This window comes from Myripristis murdjan, chromosome 17 (genome assembly GCF_902150065.1).
Source record: "Myripristis murdjan chromosome 17, fMyrMur1.1, whole genome shotgun sequence".
Classification (NCBI taxonomy): Eukaryota; Metazoa; Chordata; class Actinopteri; order Holocentriformes; family Holocentridae; genus Myripristis; species Myripristis murdjan.
Window position 1 is genome coordinate 15,043,511 of NC_043996.1, and position 21,567 is coordinate 15,065,077.

Genomic DNA, 21,567 nt, shown 5'->3' on the forward strand with positions numbered 1-21,567 from the left:
CCAAGTGGCGGCCTTAACATGGAATCATTTAATACTAGTAACTATGTCTTTAGATCACCTTAAATCAACATTTTATTTTCTGATGTAAATCAAATAAATGTGATTTTGCCAGATATGTGAAAATGCTTGCTTGGCATTGCCAGTAGCTAAATATTCCTGGTCAAATGTGTGAACGGTTTCTGTAGTAAAACCAAATCAGACATTCCAGTTTCAAATAATTCTTTAACTCCACACAGACCAAGGAACTGTTTGAATATCACATGAAACCACAAAATAATTATTAGTAGAGCTCAAATAAGGCTGTCTAGACTTGCAAGTCGCATATTTTTAGTTCCTTTGAGGGTTTATTTCAGCATGACTGACACAGGAAATGGTTTGGGTATAATTGGGTTTAGTTTTGAACCATTTCCAAGTGAGTTCAGTGACAGCATTTCTATATCAGCTTTCAATTCTTATTAAAATCAAAGTAGAAATAGATGACTTGTTCACTTACGACAGAACATTCATTTTTGGTGATTATCCATCTGCTGGATATAAGAATTTGCCTCCAGCTATTCTCACTTCTTTATTGGAGTGCAAAAACTTGTTTTTGAGACCAACCAGAGGCCTGTAATGTATAGCTGCTACATCATTTCAAAGCCACACGTGTCAGATCTCTTGTATCTTAACCTTAAGGAACTTAGCAGCTTAGTTATACTAACCGGAAGCAAACTCCAGTAGCTTTGGGGTGTCAGCTTTAATTCTTCACCACAACACTGGCTGCTTGCTTGCCAGGCTTACCGTTAATGTGCTTTCTCAGTGTCACTTTGGAAAACTGAAAAGGACAGAAAGGAACATCCTTGGTGATCCTGCCAGCACCGGGAACTGTTTCAGGATCCACCTCTGATCTGAAGAGGTGTGTTCTTGATTAACCTCTCCACACAGTGTTTTCATACAAACCAATTAAAGTCTGTGCTTTTATTCACACTATTTTTTTTACCTCCGCAAAAGGTGATATCACTTGTGGATGGCAATCTCTTATTAAGAATAGATTTTAGGGAAAAGCAAAACAACTGGGTTGCTTACTAAAGCTCGTGTTAAATTTGTGCAAATACTAAGAATACTATAGACAATCGTGGCCATCAGCAGTTTCAGAAAAAAAAGTGTTTTTTGCACATTGTCCACAGTCCTTTCTCCCACGTCAGCCTTCATATCTATGAAATTAACCCTCAGTGCTGCAATCACAGGTGTTGAACATGGCTGACACTGGGGCTGAAGAGCAGGCTGCTATTCTGTGCTGCTGGTAGTGAATAAAGGCAGCAGAATGTCTTTAGCTTTACAAGATCAAGGTTAGGCATCAATCACCTTTACAGTGACACCCATATAAATGTTAGATGGGGTTATCAATCGTTACTATGGCAACAGTGCTTTTCCCCCCCAAGGGAAAGGGGCGAAAGGACTGACAATTGAGCATCCGCTATTAAGCAGCCACAGCTGTACTTGTGCAAGGCTTTGGAGAGCTTAAAAGCCCTCAGTGTGGCAGCAGCGGCGGGTTGGGCAGGTGCAGCTACGATGTGAAGAATAGGGCAAGGGGGATATATTACCATCCCTCTCTGTCTATTTATCTCTCCCTACAAGGAGGCATCAATAGCCAGGACGACCTGAGTGGAATATTAATGTGGAAAAATGAATACTCTTGAGACAAGGGTATCTACGGCCAGTGAACTAGGCTCTACTTGGTATCCAGCGATAGGCCTCATGCGCAGAACCTGAATGGATAATATAAGCTGCACCTATTAATGTGCTGTCTTAACACGTCTGCTGCTTAAATGATAGGACCGCAGCAAAAGAAATATGTGATTTCATCATACATTTATTCATTATCATGTACAAATTGTATTCCGGTGGTACAAAGCTGTTGTAAGACTCCAGTGCTCACCCTCCTGTTGTCTTTATAGCAGTAAAAAAAGGAAATACCAGCATGATCAAGAGTCAAGAGGTACTTTGGCAAATATCATAAAATATGTCTTAAGAAGGCAAGCAGACACCTTGAGCGATGTAATGTGAAGGGAGAAAACGGCGCAAAAAAAAAAAAAAATCAATGAGTGGCTTCAATCGACACTCATTATAAAAGAATAAAAATTCATAAAAATATGTATTTATTTTAAACAATACACACTTAAAATCACTTGATAGAGGAAGAGCCTGGGTTTTCTTCCCATCTTCATCATTACGCAACCCTGCAAGGTATACACTCACAGTATGTAAGGATATTGCAGTTCTGTTTGAGTGAGTTTGAGTGTATTTGTGGAATAAACTGCATGTGTTGTTACATATGTGTGTGTACTTGTGTATAGACTCATGTCTGCAAATATGTGTACAGGTTCCATTTCATATCCAAGAGCTGTGTCCCCGTTCCTACCACTGACTCAAGTGAATAAAACAGGTGGGGCGCAGGGAAAATGACACTAAAACATTTGGCAAAAAAAAAACATCATGGTTCCAGAAATGAGGATGTGGGTGAGCGATGAGTCAATGTGACGCAGCCTGCAAATATTTCTCCATATAGCCTGCCTTTGTTCAGTTTTCAGGGTGAAACACCAAAACTCTGTCCTCGTAAACCATACCCCAGACTGTACACAGGGGGGAGGGCACAGAGGAGACGGAGTGAGCAAGTAACAGAACAAGAGACAGAATCGAGCGAACAAAGGAAGTATAGTTGAGTAGTGAGATGTCTAGTTCGTAGTTGAGAATGGCTTGTGGCTGCGGAGCGTCTCTGATAGTCTCTGTGACAAGGTGGGAGCTGGGGACGGGGGCGGGGGCTAAGGACAGTGAAGATGGGCGAGGAGCTGGAGGGGTATAGAAGGACAGAGGGGAGACCGGACTTCACTTCTCCCCTCGTCTTGCTTCAGAGGTATTGTTGTAAAAAGTGCAGCAGCATTATCTCGTAGTGCTCTCCGGACTCGGGGCAGCGGATACTGTGTCGCTCGTTGGGATAGACCTTGCAAAAGAGAAAAAAGAACAACAAATTCACTAAACCTGCACCCCAGTACAAGGGCACTACATTTAGGTACTTATAAAACAAGATTTGCTCTCATTTAGGGTATAATCTGTGCAAAAATACACCTAAAAGCTCAGACAGCATGCCATGTATTACTCACAATCTGTATCCAAAATACCACTATGGCGTGTTGTAAAATTATTGTATTTACTACTATTAAACAACTACTATTACAGAGTTTAATACATATGCTTGTTTTGTAGTATATTTACTTAATTTCACTAACATGCTATGTACGGAATCCTTAAAAAATATCAGTTCAGAGGTATAAATTGAACTAAAACTGTCCATGTATCTTCACCTTTCTTACATAAATGAGATCAACTTGGAATGGAGTAATAATATATGGCAACATCAGAGATGTGTTAGTGGATCAAAGAGAAGTTGGGATATTAACCTGAAGCTGGTAGGGCTTCCCAGCACGGATTATCTGTGACACTAAGAAATTGGTATGGAAAAAGTGCACATTCTCATCTAGGAATCCATGGAGAATCAGCAAACGGTTGGGCCTGAAATGACAAGGACAAGGAGAGTTACATGATAATAAGATATAAAAAGGTGCAAGAGTCAATTCATGCTCCCATTTTTAAAATAACCTATACTGCCCCATGGGGGAAAAAAAACCTCACTGAATAAGAGACATTTATGTAAGGGAGATGTAGTGCAGCTGCAGTGACTCGGTGACTTGCTAAGAGCTGATCAGCACTCTGTGGCTTAACTTTAAAATCCAAAAGCAGTGCTGCGACATGCCATGTGCAAAGCCCCGGGGCCTCCTCAGTCTCAAAACACAGAGGCTTGACTTAGCCTGCCACCTCAGATCTCATTATTTTCACCTTTGCCACAGATTTGATTAACTGCACTGAAACAGAAAAATCGTAATCCCTCAGTTTTCATCTTTCCACGGCAACAAAAAACCTATTGAGCTATCAGTGTGCTGCTAGTAAATGTATTACCGCTATAATTACTAACAGTCAAGATACAAATGTTCTATAGAATATTCTCAAAGGGTTGCCAATGATTCATCTGTTATGACTTTTAGATATGAGTCATAAATTTCAGGCAATAACCACAAATGATGACCCTCACCCACTACACGAAAAGTTTTACAGCATGCTCATAAATGCGCAACACCTGCCAGTCTTACGGAGGTGCTTTAAAATAGCATCCACAGGCTAAAGTGTGAAACACATTGTCAAAATTCTCTTCTGTCACACTATTTTCCACATAATATGAAGCATAAATAGACATAAAGCGGAGTGGCTCTTGCAGTCATAATCAAGCATGCATAATTATCTATCCAGACATGGTACACAACTTCAAGTTACGCTCTCACAGGCTCAAGAGTGGAAACATAACGCTGAGCGCAAATCAATATCCTTGTGTTTTTTGCTATTTGAAAGACATTCATCTGTGTTATTGACCAGTCATGCGAGCGTGTGTACTGACTCGCTGGGCAGCTTGTCGACATGCAGCGCCACAGAGCCTTCCTCATAGCCTTGCTGGTTGTTCTCAGGTACGTCCATGTAGCGCTCTGTGTAGCCGGTGTCGTAGGCCATCCACACAGTCACTGGAGCGCCTGCGATGGCCACCTGGCAGGGAAACATAATATGTTTAAAGGGAACAAAATGGAAAAACAAAAGAAGACTTTACAATGGAAATCTGTCATTTAGCTAACACGCAAAAACCACATGGTACCGGTGGCAGGGATTTCTTGAGATCTGAGTGTGCCTGAAAATGTGGTCCACAATGTGTGCACGTGTTTGACAAAAAAGGGTTCTGGTTAAAAAAAAATGTTATGTTGCTGCCATAACTGGGAAAAAACTTCAGATATCTGCACTGAATTAAGGCTACTAGCACTAAAGCTTTGTCCAACACAGACACCATGTGGATACAAGAGGCAACTGCATCACAAGTCCAGTTAAAAAGACAGCAAGTTATGTAAAGTACACTCCTTTATTTCTAGCTAAGGTAGAAAGATTTTTCCTTCATGATGAACATCAGGAGCCTCCTCACCTTGAAGACATTGGGTCTCTGGATGAGGCCCATGAGCGACAGGAAGCCCCCATAGGACCAGCCATGGATAGCTACACGGCTCAGGTCCACAAAGTTGAACCTCTCTGCCACGTACTGCAGCCCCTCCACCTGGTCTTCAATCTCCACTTGGCCCTGAACAGACAGATATTTACAAAACGGGCATAGACAAATGAAAGCCATTAGAAGTGGAACAAAACAAAACAAACCCAGAGCTTAAACCAGACCTATATTTGGCTCTTTCTTTACCATTTTATTTTTTAGCGCTCCTTCAAACTCCAGGCCCCTCTGACAGGATCCCCTCCCATCGATGACAACCACAGCGTAGCCCAGAGAGGCCAGTGTGTTCAGACGGAGGTATTTCATCCCCTTGAAAGAGTTGTTGACCAGCTGGACCTGGGGACACATACACACATGCAGAAAATATATATTTTTTTTTTTACTTTTCACTTACATCTTTATTCCACCCATTTAGTGAAACCATAGCAATCACTGATGCCATGATGAGGCATCGTCTGACATAATATTATAGGATCACATTAAACACCATGGGTAGACCTGATACAGCCACTGACCTGTGGGCCACCGTACACGAAGAGGACAGTGGGGTGTTTCCTGCCAGGCTGCAAGTTGTGAGGCTTGTACACCATCCCATACAGCTGGAAGCCCGACTTCCCTGGGAAGTCAAAAATCTCTGGTGGATTGTAATCTCCTGGGCAACCTGGAAGACATGCAAACATGTGTTTTTTATAAGCCAGTAGTTAGACATGAAGCCCACACTGCTAGGATTTGTGGTTCCACTCCCGGTGGCACCACACATGCAAAAACTGTATGCATGAATCTCGGGATAAAACCATCCACTAAATGGTATGTGTCAAGTTATACACACAAAGACATCTCATTTCTAAAATAATATTAACAAATGGAAAAATGCAATTTCAAAAAAATACATAAGATATGACAAGCATTTCACAGTAAAGTTCATTGTTGGTCTCACATATAAATGGAGCACGCTAACTGAAAATGGCATTTTGTGTGCCCAGTGATAGTTTGGCAGCTTTGGATCACATGACTTGAGCCAAAACCCACCAAGCAATCATCAGTCCTGCTTCATGTTCCTCTTATCATTTCTGCTCCTTCCGCAAAAACTTTTTTTCTTGGATCTTTTAAAAAATGAAAAATTAAATACTATTATATGTACTGCAAGAGAATGAAGGATTGCTTTCTCATTCTTGGTGAATTCCATGAATCATATGCAGCAACAGACTCGGGCACAAAGTGCTCATGACGTGCATGGCTGCGCAATACACTATCTGATTGCAGATGGGATAGTATGGAGGACGCCAATGTAGATCAAACTGTCTGTCCTTAATCTAATCAAAGCCAGACCGCTTTCCCCAACGGAGTTGGCGCTATTGATTGTTCCAAAAATAAAACCACAGATAGGCGGGCAACCTTCACATTTGGCCAGACTCTTATTCATGGCAAAGTCGAAAAGCCCAATTACGTAAATACAGGCTGTCAAAAAAGGAGATGGTAAAGAGAAAAAAAAGGCTGATTCATTTTGAGGGCTCAACTTGATCAACCTCACGGTTAAAGCAGGGAGCAAAGTCAAATGAACTGATTGTCGGGACATGCAGCATTCACGTCCCTATGTGTAAGAAAGTGGACCTTATAAGCTTAAAGAAATCAATTTTTCATCACTGAAAATAAATAACGTGTTTCATTAAAAACTGTGTGTAGTGCTATTTTGTGTATAATATTAGGCACTATGCTAATTTAAAAAATTGCTCACTTATACATCAGGTTTGAATCATCATGATGTGACATCAACACAACTGAGACATTCAAAAGTTTATTGATTAATCTGCCACATTTAATGGTGGCTTGTAATTTACTGCACATGTTTATTCATTCTTACTTTACAAACTTATGAAATGCTAAGCAAAATTACACCAAGCCTGAGAGGACCATTTGTCCTCAATGCTTTTTTTTTTTTTTTTTAAACCATTTATACATGAGGTTTATCATTTGCAAAAATGTTTAAAAATATTCACCTGTACATTTCAAGATCCCTTTCACTATTGTGTTTGGAAAGACTGTGAAAGGGAAGTTGCTCTCTCTGTTCAAGACACCAGGATTTGCTGTTGCTGTGTTACCTTCCAATCTAGTTAATGGAATGGGGGATTTTTCCATCACATACCATTTACAAGTAACGGGTTTCCTCACCTGGTGATTCCATCATGCTGGCCCAGAACTCAGGTACCATGTGTAGTGGGTTGTTTTCTGAGCCAGTCAGCTTGTAGACATGAACACAAGGGGGCGTGCTCACGTTACTGTAGTGGCTGACAAACATGTCAAAGTTCTGCAGGGAGTGAGAGTAGGAGAAGGGAGGAGAGGTTAAAGGAACAAAAAAAAAATCATCAGTATAAGAAAAAAGAGAAATGACAGAGTAAGATGGATGTTATTTGGGGAAGGAAGAGACAAGATGAGGACAGAAAAACGATGGGGATGTGAAAAATGCCACATCAGCACAAGTTAGTGCCACAGAGATCCTTAATACAGAGCCTAACGTGTCACTGCCTGTGCGAAACACTATTTACAGTAGGAGAGAATATATCCCCTATACCAGAGAACATCCTGCTAATCCCTGGCTTTGACAGCTTTCCTGTGCACACTCAGGTTTGTAAGGTGCTCTAACGCACAAGACCTCCATTTGTGTCCACACTAGTTCAGTTTTAATTACACATTGATGAGCATGAAATCGAGAATACAGCCTTGCATAAACTGAAACACATCACTGATATGGATAATTTGCCTACTTTGAGTATTTTTCATATAGAAATCATAGAGACAGACCACGGCTGTGTAGTGGACCATGAAAATGATCTTTTAATTAACTGGGAAATAATCATTTTAGTGATTTTTAGTTCTGTGCAAGAAAGTGGTCTTATAAAAGCCATAACTGTAACAGGAATGTAATTAAAAGTTAAACTAAATGTACAAACACAAATAGGAAAGTATGTATGAACATGTAACATTTAAATCATAAGGAATATGATAAATATATAATAAATATACCATAGACTGATCAGTACTGAGACTAAGGGACTGTCAGTAGATGTTAAGTAACATGAATTATTAAATGCGCAGACACTGAGTTGGGCAGATAAATATGGGGGGTGAACAGATGAAAGGACTGACAGGATGTGAAGAAGTTACAGGCAGAAGAACAGACAGGTGGCTTTACCTGACTAACACAGCAGCTATGAGAGAAGCCAGGCTTGGTCAGTCTGACCACATCTCCGGGTGAGTCGTAGCTGACTACGTACAGGTGGTGCTCCAGAGGGGTGTCCCTGGTGCCCTGGAAATACACCAGCTTTGTTGCCTCATTCACCCATATCTAGCAAGGGAGAGAGGGTGAAAACAGAGGAAAATTAATTTGGGGGTTAAGAGCAGAAAGAAAGAAGGAACAAATGAGATAATGGAAGTGAGGTCATTAAATAAAAGAAATGGGAACCAAGCAATATAAAGATGAAAAGGACAGGCTGTTCCAGAGGGACCATCAGTAAAGTACATAAAGATACCCATGGAGCCAGAGGGGATGAGGTACTATAAAAGGAAGATGAGAAACATTAATGTAGCTATTGAAACATCGAGTGCCAGCTGACGTCTATACGATTAAAAAGGAAAATGGCTCCAAGGTCCCTCAGCATGTTCTCTGGGAGAAAACGTCACGGTGTAACACCTCGCATGGTGCACACCATTCAAAAATTACGATATTCAAAACAGTATGAGGCGCTTTTGTTCAACTGTGATGGAAAACTAAACAAGTGAAATACAGAGTAACTTGGCGAGATGCAAAACAGTCACCACAGAATGACAATACTAGGACAAGTGAGAAAGAGCAAAATACTGTGTCTAACCTTGGAACCATGTCTTGCCAGTACTTCCCACTCTCCACTGGTCAAGGTAACCTCCTCTTTGATTGCACATTTGAAGTCTCCTGGAGAACACACAGATAACAGAATCAACAAACTCCTTCACATACCCAACAATGAGATGTAAACCATGGCAATCAAGTGCTCATCAAAGATAAAATACCATTTGCTCTCAAAGACTAAAGAGCAATCATCATTAGGAAGAATATTATCAAATGAGGAAATGGCAGAGCCATTTTGCCGTGTCTTACCCTCTATGTGTTGGTACTCCCCTGCCCAATTGTAGCAGCCAGGTTGTAACAGGGAAGTGATTTTATACAGATGACTGAAGCCCGTTTTAGACTCATTCACCCAAATGAAAGTGAACTCATCCTCTGTCGTTTGAATAAATGGATAGAAAATATCATGGACCTGTAGGGGAGGGAACAACAGTCAGTTAGTCTGCTGAATCCTTCCTGTATAGAAACAGAGCAACATTCACAACCATGCACCAACAGTGACCATGCCCCTCTTTCATAGAATTATCTTATAAAATCACTGTAATGAATTAAGCAAGTGCAGCTATGGTTTAAAAAAAAAAAAAAAAAAAAAAAAAAAAAAAAATCCTAAAAGACAAATTGCACATCTTTTTTCCACATAGAAACCTTTCTGCTGCCCTCCTATTTCCAACAAGAATCACAGAAGCCACCCTCAGCTATAATCACCCCCCAGGTTGTGGTCACAAATCAAATGAACATTTCTTCCTACAAATATTTCAAACCAACACATGAACATGTCTCGATGACCTTTCATCACAAATAACAATCTCAAGATCCTTTCTTTGTCGCACACCTTGCACATCAAGGAAATCATTTCTGCTCAAAACTATTTATGAATATGACATTACTTGCATTTTTCAAATTTTTAATAAGCTAACGTGTTGGCAACCAATTATATTTGGCAAAGTAAACGTTACAAATATGTCAGTCATTAAATGATGACTATTTACATTGTTGATCAAAATTTTCATGCACTACCAACTGCAATAGGTAAGTAAGCGCCTCAGTCATGAAGCACACACAAATACACTAACAACTGAATAACTAACACTAACACAAAATGTGCTGCTAGTTTAAAGTGTGAATAAAATGCACCATTTCAATTAGCAATCCAACAACTGATTGGCCAAGCACAGTTTAAAAAATAATAATAGAAGATAAATAAAACACAGCATTATTGGATCCCTAGACGAGACTACTCTACTGTCCCCTCTAGTTGTCCTCTCCTTCATTAGGCTGATCAAAGACATATGTGCATATCATCTTCTGGCCCACTAAGCCCACAGCTCTCACATTGATCCAGACGTCGGTGGTTTCTTCATAGATTATGTATGGCTGTGTGTTGCTGGGCAGAGTCTCCAGACTGTCCTGCCTCTGAGCGGGGTCATCTGTGACCGGGATGAAGAGCGCTGGAGGCAGAAGGGCTAGCTGGAGTTTCCTCTGACTGCGGTCCAGCAGGACTGCCCAGCCACTAGGGGGACACAGACAGAGGACAACTCTGGTTCACACTGGCTTGCACATACAGAAACAGCTAACCAGTCTAAAAAGGCTTTATTACTTAAGGTGCTCAGTTTGTTTCCCCTCTCAAGTGTCTGTGATACTTTTTACCACAGTGCGATCGGCATGGTGCCACAATCCTCAAGAGTCAAATTCAGGTCAGTCAGGGGTGAGATACTTCACTCCTCTACACTGGTGTCCTGGAGGAGAGGCATTTTCTTCTAAACATGCCTGTTCTTTATTGCACAACATATTACTGCAAAAAGACAGATTCATGGGAGGTTTAACTATGAATCTTCCCACCTTTACAGCAAATTTTCACACATTTTCGCTAATCCCCCTCAAATGCTCAGAGTGCTGTACATAATCACCAAAAAAAAAAAAAGCAACATGGGCTTGCAGAATCTGTACTTCTTTCAATTTCATTTCCAAGAGAAATGATTTGTAAACTGAGCTGAGGTATCAAATTAACAACTCAAACCTGTGATTGCATATCGTTTAAACACTCATGAGACCACACTGGCCTCAATAAGCCCCACTCTGTCCTGCAGTGGAAAGGTGGCTATATACTCTTTAGAGGATGGATCTGCATCAGCTTAGGCCTTAAAAAAATTAAGTTAGATAACAGAGGAAAGCTTTCGATCTATTAAAACAAATAAAATAATAAACATTCAACTTCAATTTTACAGTATCAATATGAATAACCAAAAAGGAATGTGATTTTTCATAAATGTTACTGGGATTTGTGTAATGTGTATCAATTTGCAAGGGAGTCAGTGGAGTGAAAGCTTTGGCTAACACTCACTATTTGCCATCACTCGTCCATCCTGCCCTAGCGATGTATTCTGTCCCAGGAAAGAGGGAGGTGAAGGGGACAACCAGCTCTTTGTCTTGCGTGTTTATAATCTGTGGGGGCACAAGCACACATTAGTGACACCTTACACAGGTACTGCGGAGGATGGAAAGAGGAAAAGAAAGGTGGTTAAAGGCTCTTACTCTTCCTTGATGGTCTGTCTTGATCTCTGCCAGTTTAAGGGTGGCCTGGGGATTTTTGCTACCTGCAAATGAAGATAAGACATCAAAAATGTGAAATGATTTAAATGAACAGCAAGTCGCTACTGTGTTTATATAGGAGAGGCGTTTCACTCTCCCGTCTCACCAGGTGATATTCTCCCAGGTGTCTCTAATCCCCTTAATTATATAAACAAAATTCTTGTAGTATTAACACTGGCCCGGAGTGGGGGGTGGGGGGTGTGCAAGGAAATTAAATGATCATAAACCGCACAGAAATCATCTAATATACATATTCAAACATACCATATTTGACATAGCTTGTTTGCATACCACTCTAGAGCATTCTTGTGAGCACTGGCCAATAAAAAACATCCATATGCCACATACAATTTATGAATTTGTTTATTGAAACAGTGACAATTCAGCCTATTTACTACTACAGGGTTTCTGCAGGTATCAGCAAATCTAATTTAACGCTTTTTAATGCCACTTTAAACAAATTTAATGCCCATGTCCAACTGCAGATACAGTTTATATATATATAAACTTGATAATAATCTTGAATATCTGAGAAAATCTAAATTTATATTAACTGTCACTCTATAGTGAATTAGAAATGGCTCACAAGATGGTTTAGTCTCAGAATTTATTTGCACATTTCAAAAATAACAAAACCAGCCTGAAGAACGATGTGAAAAACTAACTCTAACCTGAAAAGGCTGTAACATGTTTGCATGAAGTTCAGTGCTAACGGAACTAAAAAGCCAAATACTGCTCGCAGGTCACTGGTCGCGGTTACTGTAGCAGCAGGTGTGGTGGTAGTAGCAGGTGTGGTGGTAGCAGCAGAAGTGGCGTTGCTGGTCACGGCAAAGAAATTCGGCACAGTCAACTGCTGCCTGCCTTTAATCGCCGACTTGTGACTATCTGACAGCATGTGTGATTTCCCTGCATTGACGCCCACTGTGCAAAATTTGAAGATCTTTTTGCACACGCTGGAAAATGCCTCCCCGGGTTTACCGTCGACGGGCTTTAACCAGGTTCTGAATAGTTCCTCCTTCAACCACTTCTGCTGAAACTTGCATTTTCCCATTTTTCCGACATTTGCTAATATTCTCTCCGCTCTTTCGCCACAGCATGAGCACGCTCACAGCCCGCTGCATTTCACGCATCCGGTGTTGAGACTTCGTGCACCGGCCGTAAACAATACATGGAATTTAATGCTTTTTAATCTATTTAATGACTTTTAATGCTTTTTAATGACCCGCGGAAACCCTGTACTAAGATTACAGATAGACGACTACATGACACTGACGTACGACGTTGACTAACAGTTTTGCTAGTCAACTGTGCTATGAAACCCCTGAAGTGTGTGTTCAGTATGTGGGGCTAAACTGACCTGTGCGAGGATATCTGTATGCATCTGCTTTCCGCTCCTCCAGTGCTGGAGATGGAACATGAATAATCTCTACTTCTGTCTCATCCACCTCTTCATACAACAAGTACATAGTCTTCCCTCCATCAGGGTCTGGCAAGGGAAGGAAAAAATAAATGTAAAATACACACAAGCAGCAATTCATGGAGTCCAAGCAAAATAGGCAGTTTTGGACTTAATGAGATGTTAACTGATTTAGAATATTTTGAAAAATATAGAGATTTCTGAATTGTCTGAAAAAATGTCAGCTCTCTAGTACCTTTGGTGTAATCTGAATGATTTTTTTGAAATCTGGAGCCCACTGTAATCAATCATTACTAATTTTTATGCGTTGACTGAGACATGAACCCACATTGTGTAAATCAAATTTCATGAGCTAAGTGAAAGCTGTACGGGTGTCTCAAACTTAAGATTGATATCTTAATGCGTTCATGAGTTATGGCAAGTTTCATAAAATTAGACTCACCTTGGAATTTTTAAAAGCAAATTTTGAGGAAACGATATTGTAGTAACTTTGTTTGGCCATGTCCAGATATGATCTCTGCAAAATGTGGTGAAATTTGAACCAAATTTTAAGAGGAGTAGTAAAAAATGGTTTTGGAAAAAGGCAATATTGTGGGAAATCTTCCCAGAGGCACAATGGGAGTTTTTTTGTTTTTTTTTTAAATGGATAGACACATCTAGACAGTGGGTGAGATTTCCAACCTATCTGCAAAGTTTGGTGACTTTTGCACTTGTCATTTCAAGGATCCAGATACTTTTAGCAGAGGAGAATGGAAAGAAAGAATCAATTGTCCAAGCAAAAACAAGAGCGCTCCAGCACTTCATGCTTGGACCCCTGATGAGCGACACAGGACACACCATATGCACAACCCAAAAACAGCTTCGTCTCAGGAAAGGGCTAAAATTAAAGACAACGGAGAACAAAGGAACAAAGGAAAAAAGGAATACCTGCACAGCGAATCATGCTGACAGAAAGCTTTTGTAGCTATGAGTCAAATGGATAAAATGCTATACAGTTAAAGATTCAGTGTGTGTGTACTAGAAATTGCGAAAGACTTATTTCTTCTTTGATATTTTAGTTCTGCTTTGTGGCAGCTTTTATGATGCAGTTAAACTGTGTGTTATGTCCTTGGTTTGATTCTTGTAACATTTCTGAATGTCTAAGCAAGAGGATTTCATTTAAATGTTCTGCTCCAAGAGAGGAAAGAGTAAGCAAGTATATACTGAAACCTCGCTCTTAGTTTAAAATTCAAACTATGTAAAACTAACTACATAAATAGGTGAATAATAATAATGAGCTGTCTCTTTAGATTGTTCAAGGACCAAATCACCAACTTGCATCTTCTGTTTTTTGTTAACATGCCATTATTTTAGGCATGTATACTTCTATACATTTATCACCCTTTTTTCTCCTTGTCAACAGGCATAAAGAATACCTAATACCAATGCTAACAATATAGCTGTGCTCCTCCAGTGTGTTTCTATTTTCTAAATTTCTGACCTTCTGTTGCTGAGGGGCTCCACCAGTAGCCAGTGAACCGATCAAACTCTTCCTGGATGACAAATGTGGCGATGCCCGCAGACTTGGGATCCTCCTTCACATTATCCAGACCTGAAAGAGAAGGTATATATACTGTGAATGATGTCAAAAGGGAAAACTTTACATCCATACTTTGATACCAGAATGCTGATAAATATATGCATTCCAAAAAAAAACAAATTAATACCATGAAATTACATCTTAAAAAACTATAATCATCCGATACCAAACTAAACTAGTCCATAATTTATCCCTCTCAGCCGAGGCTCTTGAAAGTGGTTATTTAAGACAGTATGTGAGTTGTGAAATGTGTCACTGCCTTGCACTATATCGTCTACTCATACGATTCGAAACCCTGAGCTTCATACCTTTGTGGCAGTAGGTGAGCCTCCTCTCCTCGCTGGTCTTGATGTTGGCAATCCACAGGTCGTTATTGTTGATGAAGGCGATGAAGTCAGGGTCTCCAGGGCAGATCTTAGGGTCCATGCGGGTCCCTGAGCACTGGGTCTTGATCTCCACGGGTTTTATAGGAGCAGACTGCTAAAACCAACAGACACGCTCTCAGTTGAAAGGCAAGAGAAGAGGGCACTTGGACAGAAAGATGCAGCAAACACGGCCTGAATGCAAACGGTTTCAGTGACATTCACTGGACTAGAGGAGTCTCATTTCACAAGGGACACCGTGAGGCATCCTGCTTCGTCAGCAGGCATTTTTTGACAATTTCTTCCAACTGCTGTCTCACCTACGGGTGCACTGGACTGAAGGTCTTTAAATCCTGTCTGGTGCACCCTCTGTTTACAACAGCTCCTTTTGTCGTTACAAACAACGGTGAGAATGACTGTAAATGGATAAAGGCAGACATGGGACTGTTCAACTGTGAATGAATAAGATTTAAAGTTTCCAAAATAAAAACACAAGACCTGTTTGCTTTGTGGAGTACTTGAAAAGCACATTTACCAATATGGCCTAAAAACTGTATGCTCTAATTTAATTTCTCTGACCCAAACTGTTTGTGTGGGCAAGTTCAACACAAAATCAGCCTCTACAATTTGTGAAAATATCCATAAACTTATTAGCAGTGCAAGATTTGTGAAATCATCACAAGACTACTATGTGAAGGTAGTAAATTAGCCTGTTTTTTCAATCTAAACCATCCTTTCTTGTAGAAATGATGGAGTGGAAATAATGGAGTCCACCCGTGATCTGATAGAGAGGAAGAGGCAAACAGCAAGAAAACTGCCAATAAAAACATATATGAAATATGGGATAAGACTTGGCACACAAAGACTCGCCCTTCCTACTAAGGCAAAGAATTTACAAAGGCTGGACAAAATAATGGAAACTCCAAATGAAAAAGGATTTTACTTACTTGGAAAAGACTAAATCAAGAATTGAAAAAACATGAATAAGCAATATTTTATACTAAATGACATTTTGCAATATGTATAATGTTTTAAAAAGGTCTGGCCATCACCAATTTGTATGTGAGTTTTCAAAGCAGCAAGATGCAACTAACAGTTCAATAGCTGTTATTATATTAAATAGCTGCTGCCTGAACTGCAGGTACATCTGTCATAAAACCTGCAATATCATTAACCAGGCGAAGGGAAGAGTCTCACAATGTAAATACCACTATGACGGTGAAGATTAAGAGGTTTAGTTTGCTCCTGAACACAAGAGGCATGAGTCAAGCAGTCAACATTCATCAAAATCATTTTTTATGACCAGAATAAAACTAAGAAAAAAAAAGGGAAAAAAGGACAACAAGCCAGAGTGAAATTGTTTTTCAGTCTTATGTTTAACACTATAGCTTCATTATCTTTAAATAAGAGGAAGAAAAAAACAAAGCAACAAAAGGCTGTTCCTAAACTTCTTTTGATAGGGCCTGAATGCAGCAGACGACTAGCAGCCATTAAAGTAAATAAGCTTGTGACCAGCTATTACAACTGAAATGTTATATGTTCAGTTGCAGCTATTTCAAAGACACGCAAAGACACAAGTCATAAGGTGTTGAAAAAATGTCTTACAAAGAAGTAAGTGGTGAAATTTTGAGTAGAATCAATGAACAAGATGGCAAAAAAAGGGAAACGCCCAAATAACCACACGTATCTGTTATAAATGACAGGGAATTTGCTGTGACTATCAAAAGTTTTGAATCAAGCTTTATTTTAAAATAGAGGAACATTTAATCAAGATCATTATAGCTTTGATGGTCAGCACTATGACTCACATCTGCCAAACTCTGACAAAATGTATTCTGTCAACAGAAATGTATCAGGACAGTTCCTAACCACAAACCATGGCCTTTAAAATAACTCCAGAACTGAGTCAACACCTCTGCGGCTCTTGAGAAAAACTGTCTGTCATGAGCTTCACAAAACTGATATTTACAACAGAGATGACATTTCGGAACAACTTACATCACTATAAAAATTCACAAGTTGATTGCACACACAAAGACAAAAAAAAAAGTCAATTACAAGTTCTTTGAATTTTTCTGTTTACACATGCATATCACACATTATCTGATTTGATATGCGCTAATAAGGAATATAAGGAATAAATGCCAGAAGAGACATTTAAACAGTGAATTAAAAGGTTACTATATATATAGTAACCTTGAATTAAAAGGTTACTATATAACAGTGAATTAAAAGGTTACTGTATATATAGTAGCCTTTTAATTCACTGTTTAAATATCTGTTCTGGCATTTATATTTCTTATTAGCGCATATCAAATCAGATAATGTGTGATATGCATGTGTAAACAGAATAATTCAAAGAACTTGCAATTGACTTTTCTTGTCTTTGTGTGTGTAATCAACTTGTGATTCTGATTCAGGATAATGAACAGTAAAGCGACAGTTCTATGCAGGTAAAAGAAGTTTTAATTCTGTAAAAAAAATAATAAATGGCCTAAAAGTTACTCTGTGCAAATCAGTAAGCAGTATATATACACAGTGATCAGCAGAAAGAACACAGCTCTAGCTAACAGAACTTTGTGATATCCACTGTCTCCTTGAATTCCTCGACTAACTAACTAGCAGTGGGACAAACCAGTGGCACTGATTTAATGTGTATATTCAAAGTACCAGCATCCACCATACAGCTGCAGTGTCAATGTCTGATTTACATCTGCCATCAGTACGAAGGGCTTCACAAATGAAAACAAAGAAGGGGTGACTACTCACGATGAAGCCGTTATTGCCTCCATCCTGACAGTAGAAGAGGCTGTTGCTGGCCTGGAAGAGGAACAGGCCCGTCTGGGCATGGTAGTCATATGAGGTGATACCAAATGCTCCCAGACGTTTACGCTCCCGCAGCAGCTCTTCCTCTCGGGAGTAGGCCCCCTGGTGCGGTGTGGCCTTATCGAAGAATCAGAAGAGGGATTAAAATGAGATACACAACACAGCATAAATTAATAAAGACATTTTTTATTCAATTATAAAATCTAAAGATGGTTTAACCCATCTTCCTTACTATGCTGTATGTAATATGATAGAACCATATCATCTGAATGAACCCCCGTGATCAAGTAGTAATCCGTGTTCATAAAATGGCTGTGCTATACAGCAATTCCTTCCATAGCTCATATCAGCGTTGCTCAACCTTTCGGTTTTCACAGCGTTTCTCAAGGGACTGGCCACAACTGATACTGCTACACTTTCAGGACTTGCTTGTAACAAAGTGAAACCTGTTTTAGAGCAAACTAGGCAAATCTTTACCAGGGCAGCTGCTCAACAACACCTAACTCTATGTTGTTTAAAAGTGGTACAGCACAAACCAAAAGAAAGAAGATGCTCACCTGGAAGTGATCCAGCATCTGTTTCCACGACAACACTAAGAGAGCCTCTTTCCGGATCTTCTTGGGGATTTCTGAGTAGAGTAATGAGTTCTCTCTGCTTCCATAAGGCATTCCTGATAAGCACGTGAGAAAGAGGTTAAAGTACTTCGACACCGCTGAAAAAAAAGGAACTTTAGTTTGACCTCACTAAGCCCAAAGCCAGCAAGAAAAGCAGGGATTAAACACAGTAACTGTTTTCACGTCATGATTTAGATCAGTCAGAGTGGGGTAAACAGCAAGTGCAGATTATAAATCAATAAAGGGGACCTCACATTTCAGAAGTGAGGAACGGTCAGCTTACCGAGGTAGTACAACCGATGGGAGTGGGGACCATTCTCATCTTTCTTCTGCACAAACTGGAAATCATGGGGGGCCTTGTTGGCAATCATGCCCGAGTACTTCCTGCTACAGTGGATGATGTCACGGAGGCCATCCCAGGAGTGCTTCTCCACATAGAATTGAGACGGGACATCCTCCATCTCCACCACCTCCGTGCTGTCCGAGAGGCCGTCCACCGCCGTCATGCTCACCGTCACACAGCTGATTGGTGACATTGCATGTTTTAATGGTAGTGCGTAGTGGCGCGGCAGCCCAGGAATGTATATATGAAATGAAAACTATGTGTAAAAATCTAACAAACAGGAGATAACTCATTCATCTTCCACAGCATCAAAGGTAATTCAGAAAAACATGAGCAGGCATCATACCTTTTCCAGATACCCTCTGTATTGTCACAAAGTTTGACCTTCTTGACTCTATGCATTCACTGGTCAACACGCCTCACTCTGACTCTGCAACCTATGAAGACAAACAAAATCAAGCACTAACATCAGTCAATATTCAGACATATTTCACCCATAGGCGTTAAAGATAGCAGCACTAAAGATGGCCAGGCTGAGAGAACAAGGACTGTAAATTATGGAGGTATGGATACATGCCAAGAGTGCACCAAATCATAAGCCTCCTTGCTCCACTGATCCTCTCCTCAATATTCATGAGTTCTTCTGTCACTTCAATCCTCAAATTTAAAAAAGATACTCATTAAAAATGTACATCAAGCAGATGGGAAGAAAATGTAAGTACTCATTTTTTACCTAATGTACGGACCCAGGCACAGAATGGTAGACTTCAGAATTACAGAGAAACGTAATTTGGCATGTTGCTCTGTAGCAACATAACAAAAAAGCAAAGTAGTTCCCACAGCTCATCATTCCTGCTGACCCTCTTACATACTACCACTGGCAACAATCAAGAGGTTCTCTCTTAATACTCTAAATACACACAGTCTGCTTTCAAACTGTGAGTGAATGAGAGACTGCAAAGGTTTAGGGAATGCCTTACATTCCTTCCTTGAAACCTGGAAAACCTTATTGGCCAAGCTGTGGTAAAGGTAGCCACAGTATTTCCTACAGATTCCTGGATTATCTGTCTTGAGTGAGATAAGAGGCAAACAGCAACCGAAAGGGCTGCATACCAGTGTGCTTTTCGTGTGCTATTATATTAGTTTGGAGGTATATTTGTGAGAAGTTTGTTTGTTGATTCGCCTCATAAGCATCTATAAGAAACACTGGGTTGCAAGCAAAAAGATCATACTCATTGAAAGCAATGCAGAGATGCCTAGAAAGAGTTAGAGTAAGTAAATAAAACAGAGTAAACATGTCATGGCCAAGGCTCCATGTCACAGGGCTGTGTAAATCAACAACCCCATGAAAAGTCGCGTCAATACTATTACAGAAAGGTCAAGCGGTCAACTCGCCTGGGCAATAGTGTGAAGACAGGGCACAACCAAAACGTAAATGTGACAATTCATCCGGACAACAGGAAGTGCAGCTATTTTCGCTGGCTGTCCTTTGCCAAAAACCTCCCACAAATATCAAACTTTCATTCACCGTAGCCCCTCAAGTAGATGTTGAGATGAATACGTTTAGATATAGCAGGAGTCACTGGACAGGCCCCATCACTCCGGTTCCCAAATATGACAGTGCTATTCCCTGTTAGCCTTTAGCAAGCTAGCTATGTGGGTGGGGAACAAGTAGAGTGAAATCATAAATGACCGGTCCCGTTAATGTTAACAGTTAGCTAGCTTACGACAAATCTTTGTTCTTGGATATCCGCTAACGCTACCTTGGTCGCACTGGTAAAAGACCGGCAGCATACATTTACAATTTCTCCATTTCAAACGGCGGGATTTAGTTGGTTAACTTACATGGTAACGGCCGCTAAAGAAACCCGAGGCTGACAGACAATAACAAGATCCGACGGTATCAATGTAAAACACAAGGCTTGCTTAAGAAACACTGTGACATGACAGCTCTCCTCTGTCATTTTCGCTTTACAGCCACTTAGCTAATGCTAACCCGGCTAAGAGCTATGCTAGCTGGCCGGTAGCTAACGATGACTGTTTTCCTTTAAAAACAGCCACTTCTGCCAGCGTCCGTAAGAAACACACCAAAGTAAGGGGAATACTTACCAATCTGGCCACTGTTTCTTTTACCAACAGCCTCACGCTTTGTTAGCTCGGTGTCAATAAACAAATTTTGCAAGTGCTAAGGGCTGTATCCATGGCCCAAAGTGGCCACACGTAAAAATGTAGCTTGCTTTCTGATCGGGGAGAAACCAAGAGGAACCTTCACCCTGGTGCCTGACGCAGCGGCACCTTTTCAGGGCCGCACTGCCGCTGCTGGGAGGCGTCAGCGGCAACCAGCGCTGCGCAGCCAGTGGCAGGAAACCCTACTGTCCAGCATCCACATCAAGCATGACACATTTAAATCTTTATAGCGTAAATGTTTCCTCGTAATACTTGGAATTATGTAGATTTTCCGTCATGCGTTTTCAGGCACTTTTTTTTGTTCTCTGGTCAAAGTACGGGCCATCCGGTAACACAAAAGCATGGAAAACTGTCAAACCCGACACTAAAAGTAGCATCCTGAGTCCTCCTGAAAATTACCCTTTGTTTTATTTTGGTCAAACTGTCTTGTAACACCTTTGCCTCGAGGAAACTACACACACAAACACACAGGTACCATGGACTTTCAAGTTTCCAACGTTACAAATGACCAAGATTTAATTGTGACATTCATTCGTTTTTTGTTTTGTTTTTTTGTAGTCATGACCTTAATGTGTATTCTTTCACACAGTACAATGAAGTCCATATTGTCATCAAGACACCTAGAAAAAGGTGGACAAA

The 21,567-nt window shown here is 40.4% G+C and overlaps 1 protein-coding gene across 4 annotated transcripts; it reads right to left on the reverse strand.

Moving 5' to 3' along the window:
- Positions 1–1,832: 1,832 nt before the first annotated feature.
- Positions 1,833–21,093, reverse strand: LOC115374791 (dipeptidyl peptidase 9). Of its 4 annotated transcripts, none has more exons than XM_030073914.1 (22): positions 20,851–21,093; positions 19,088–19,178; positions 18,682–18,920; positions 18,342–18,454; positions 17,728–17,901; positions 14,905–15,073; positions 14,498–14,608; positions 12,958–13,086; positions 11,544–11,605; positions 11,353–11,453; positions 10,344–10,521; positions 9,264–9,423; positions 8,998–9,077; positions 8,322–8,474; positions 7,301–7,436; positions 5,647–5,792; positions 5,321–5,467; positions 5,054–5,206; positions 4,487–4,629; positions 3,438–3,549; positions 2,895–2,980; positions 1,833–2,853 (listed from the first exon to the last, which is right to left on the reverse strand). In XM_030073914.1, the coding sequence occupies exons 2-22, from the start codon at positions 19,141–19,143 to the stop codon at positions 2,802–2,804; spliced, it is 2,700 nt and encodes an 899-aa protein (XP_029929774.1). In that variant the 5' UTR covers positions 19,144–19,178; positions 20,851–21,093; the 3' UTR covers positions 1,833–2,801. The 4 variants fall into 4 exon arrangements, with proteins under 4 accessions (XP_029929774.1, XP_029929773.1, XP_029929775.1 ...); XM_030073913.1 differs by having other exon boundaries at positions 14,905–15,076; XM_030073915.1 differs by having other exon boundaries at positions 1,833–2,980; positions 14,905–15,076; positions 20,851–21,092.
- Positions 21,094–21,567: the final 474 nt, after the last annotated feature.

Excerpts from the sequence above, each read along its gene's own strand:
- LOC115374791 (XM_030073913.1), bottom strand. The coding sequence starts at position 19,143 with ATGCATAGAGTCAAGAAGGTCAAACTTTGTGACAATACAGAGGGTATC. Across the intron at positions 9,424-10,343 it reads CCACCGACGTCTGGATCAAT|GTCCATGATATTTTCTATCC; the intron begins GTGAGAGCTGTG and ends CCTCCCCTACAG. Across the intron at positions 5,468-5,646 it reads TCGTGTACGGTGGCCCACAG|GTCCAGCTGGTCAACAACTC; the intron begins GTCAGTGGCTGT and ends ATGTGTCCCCAG.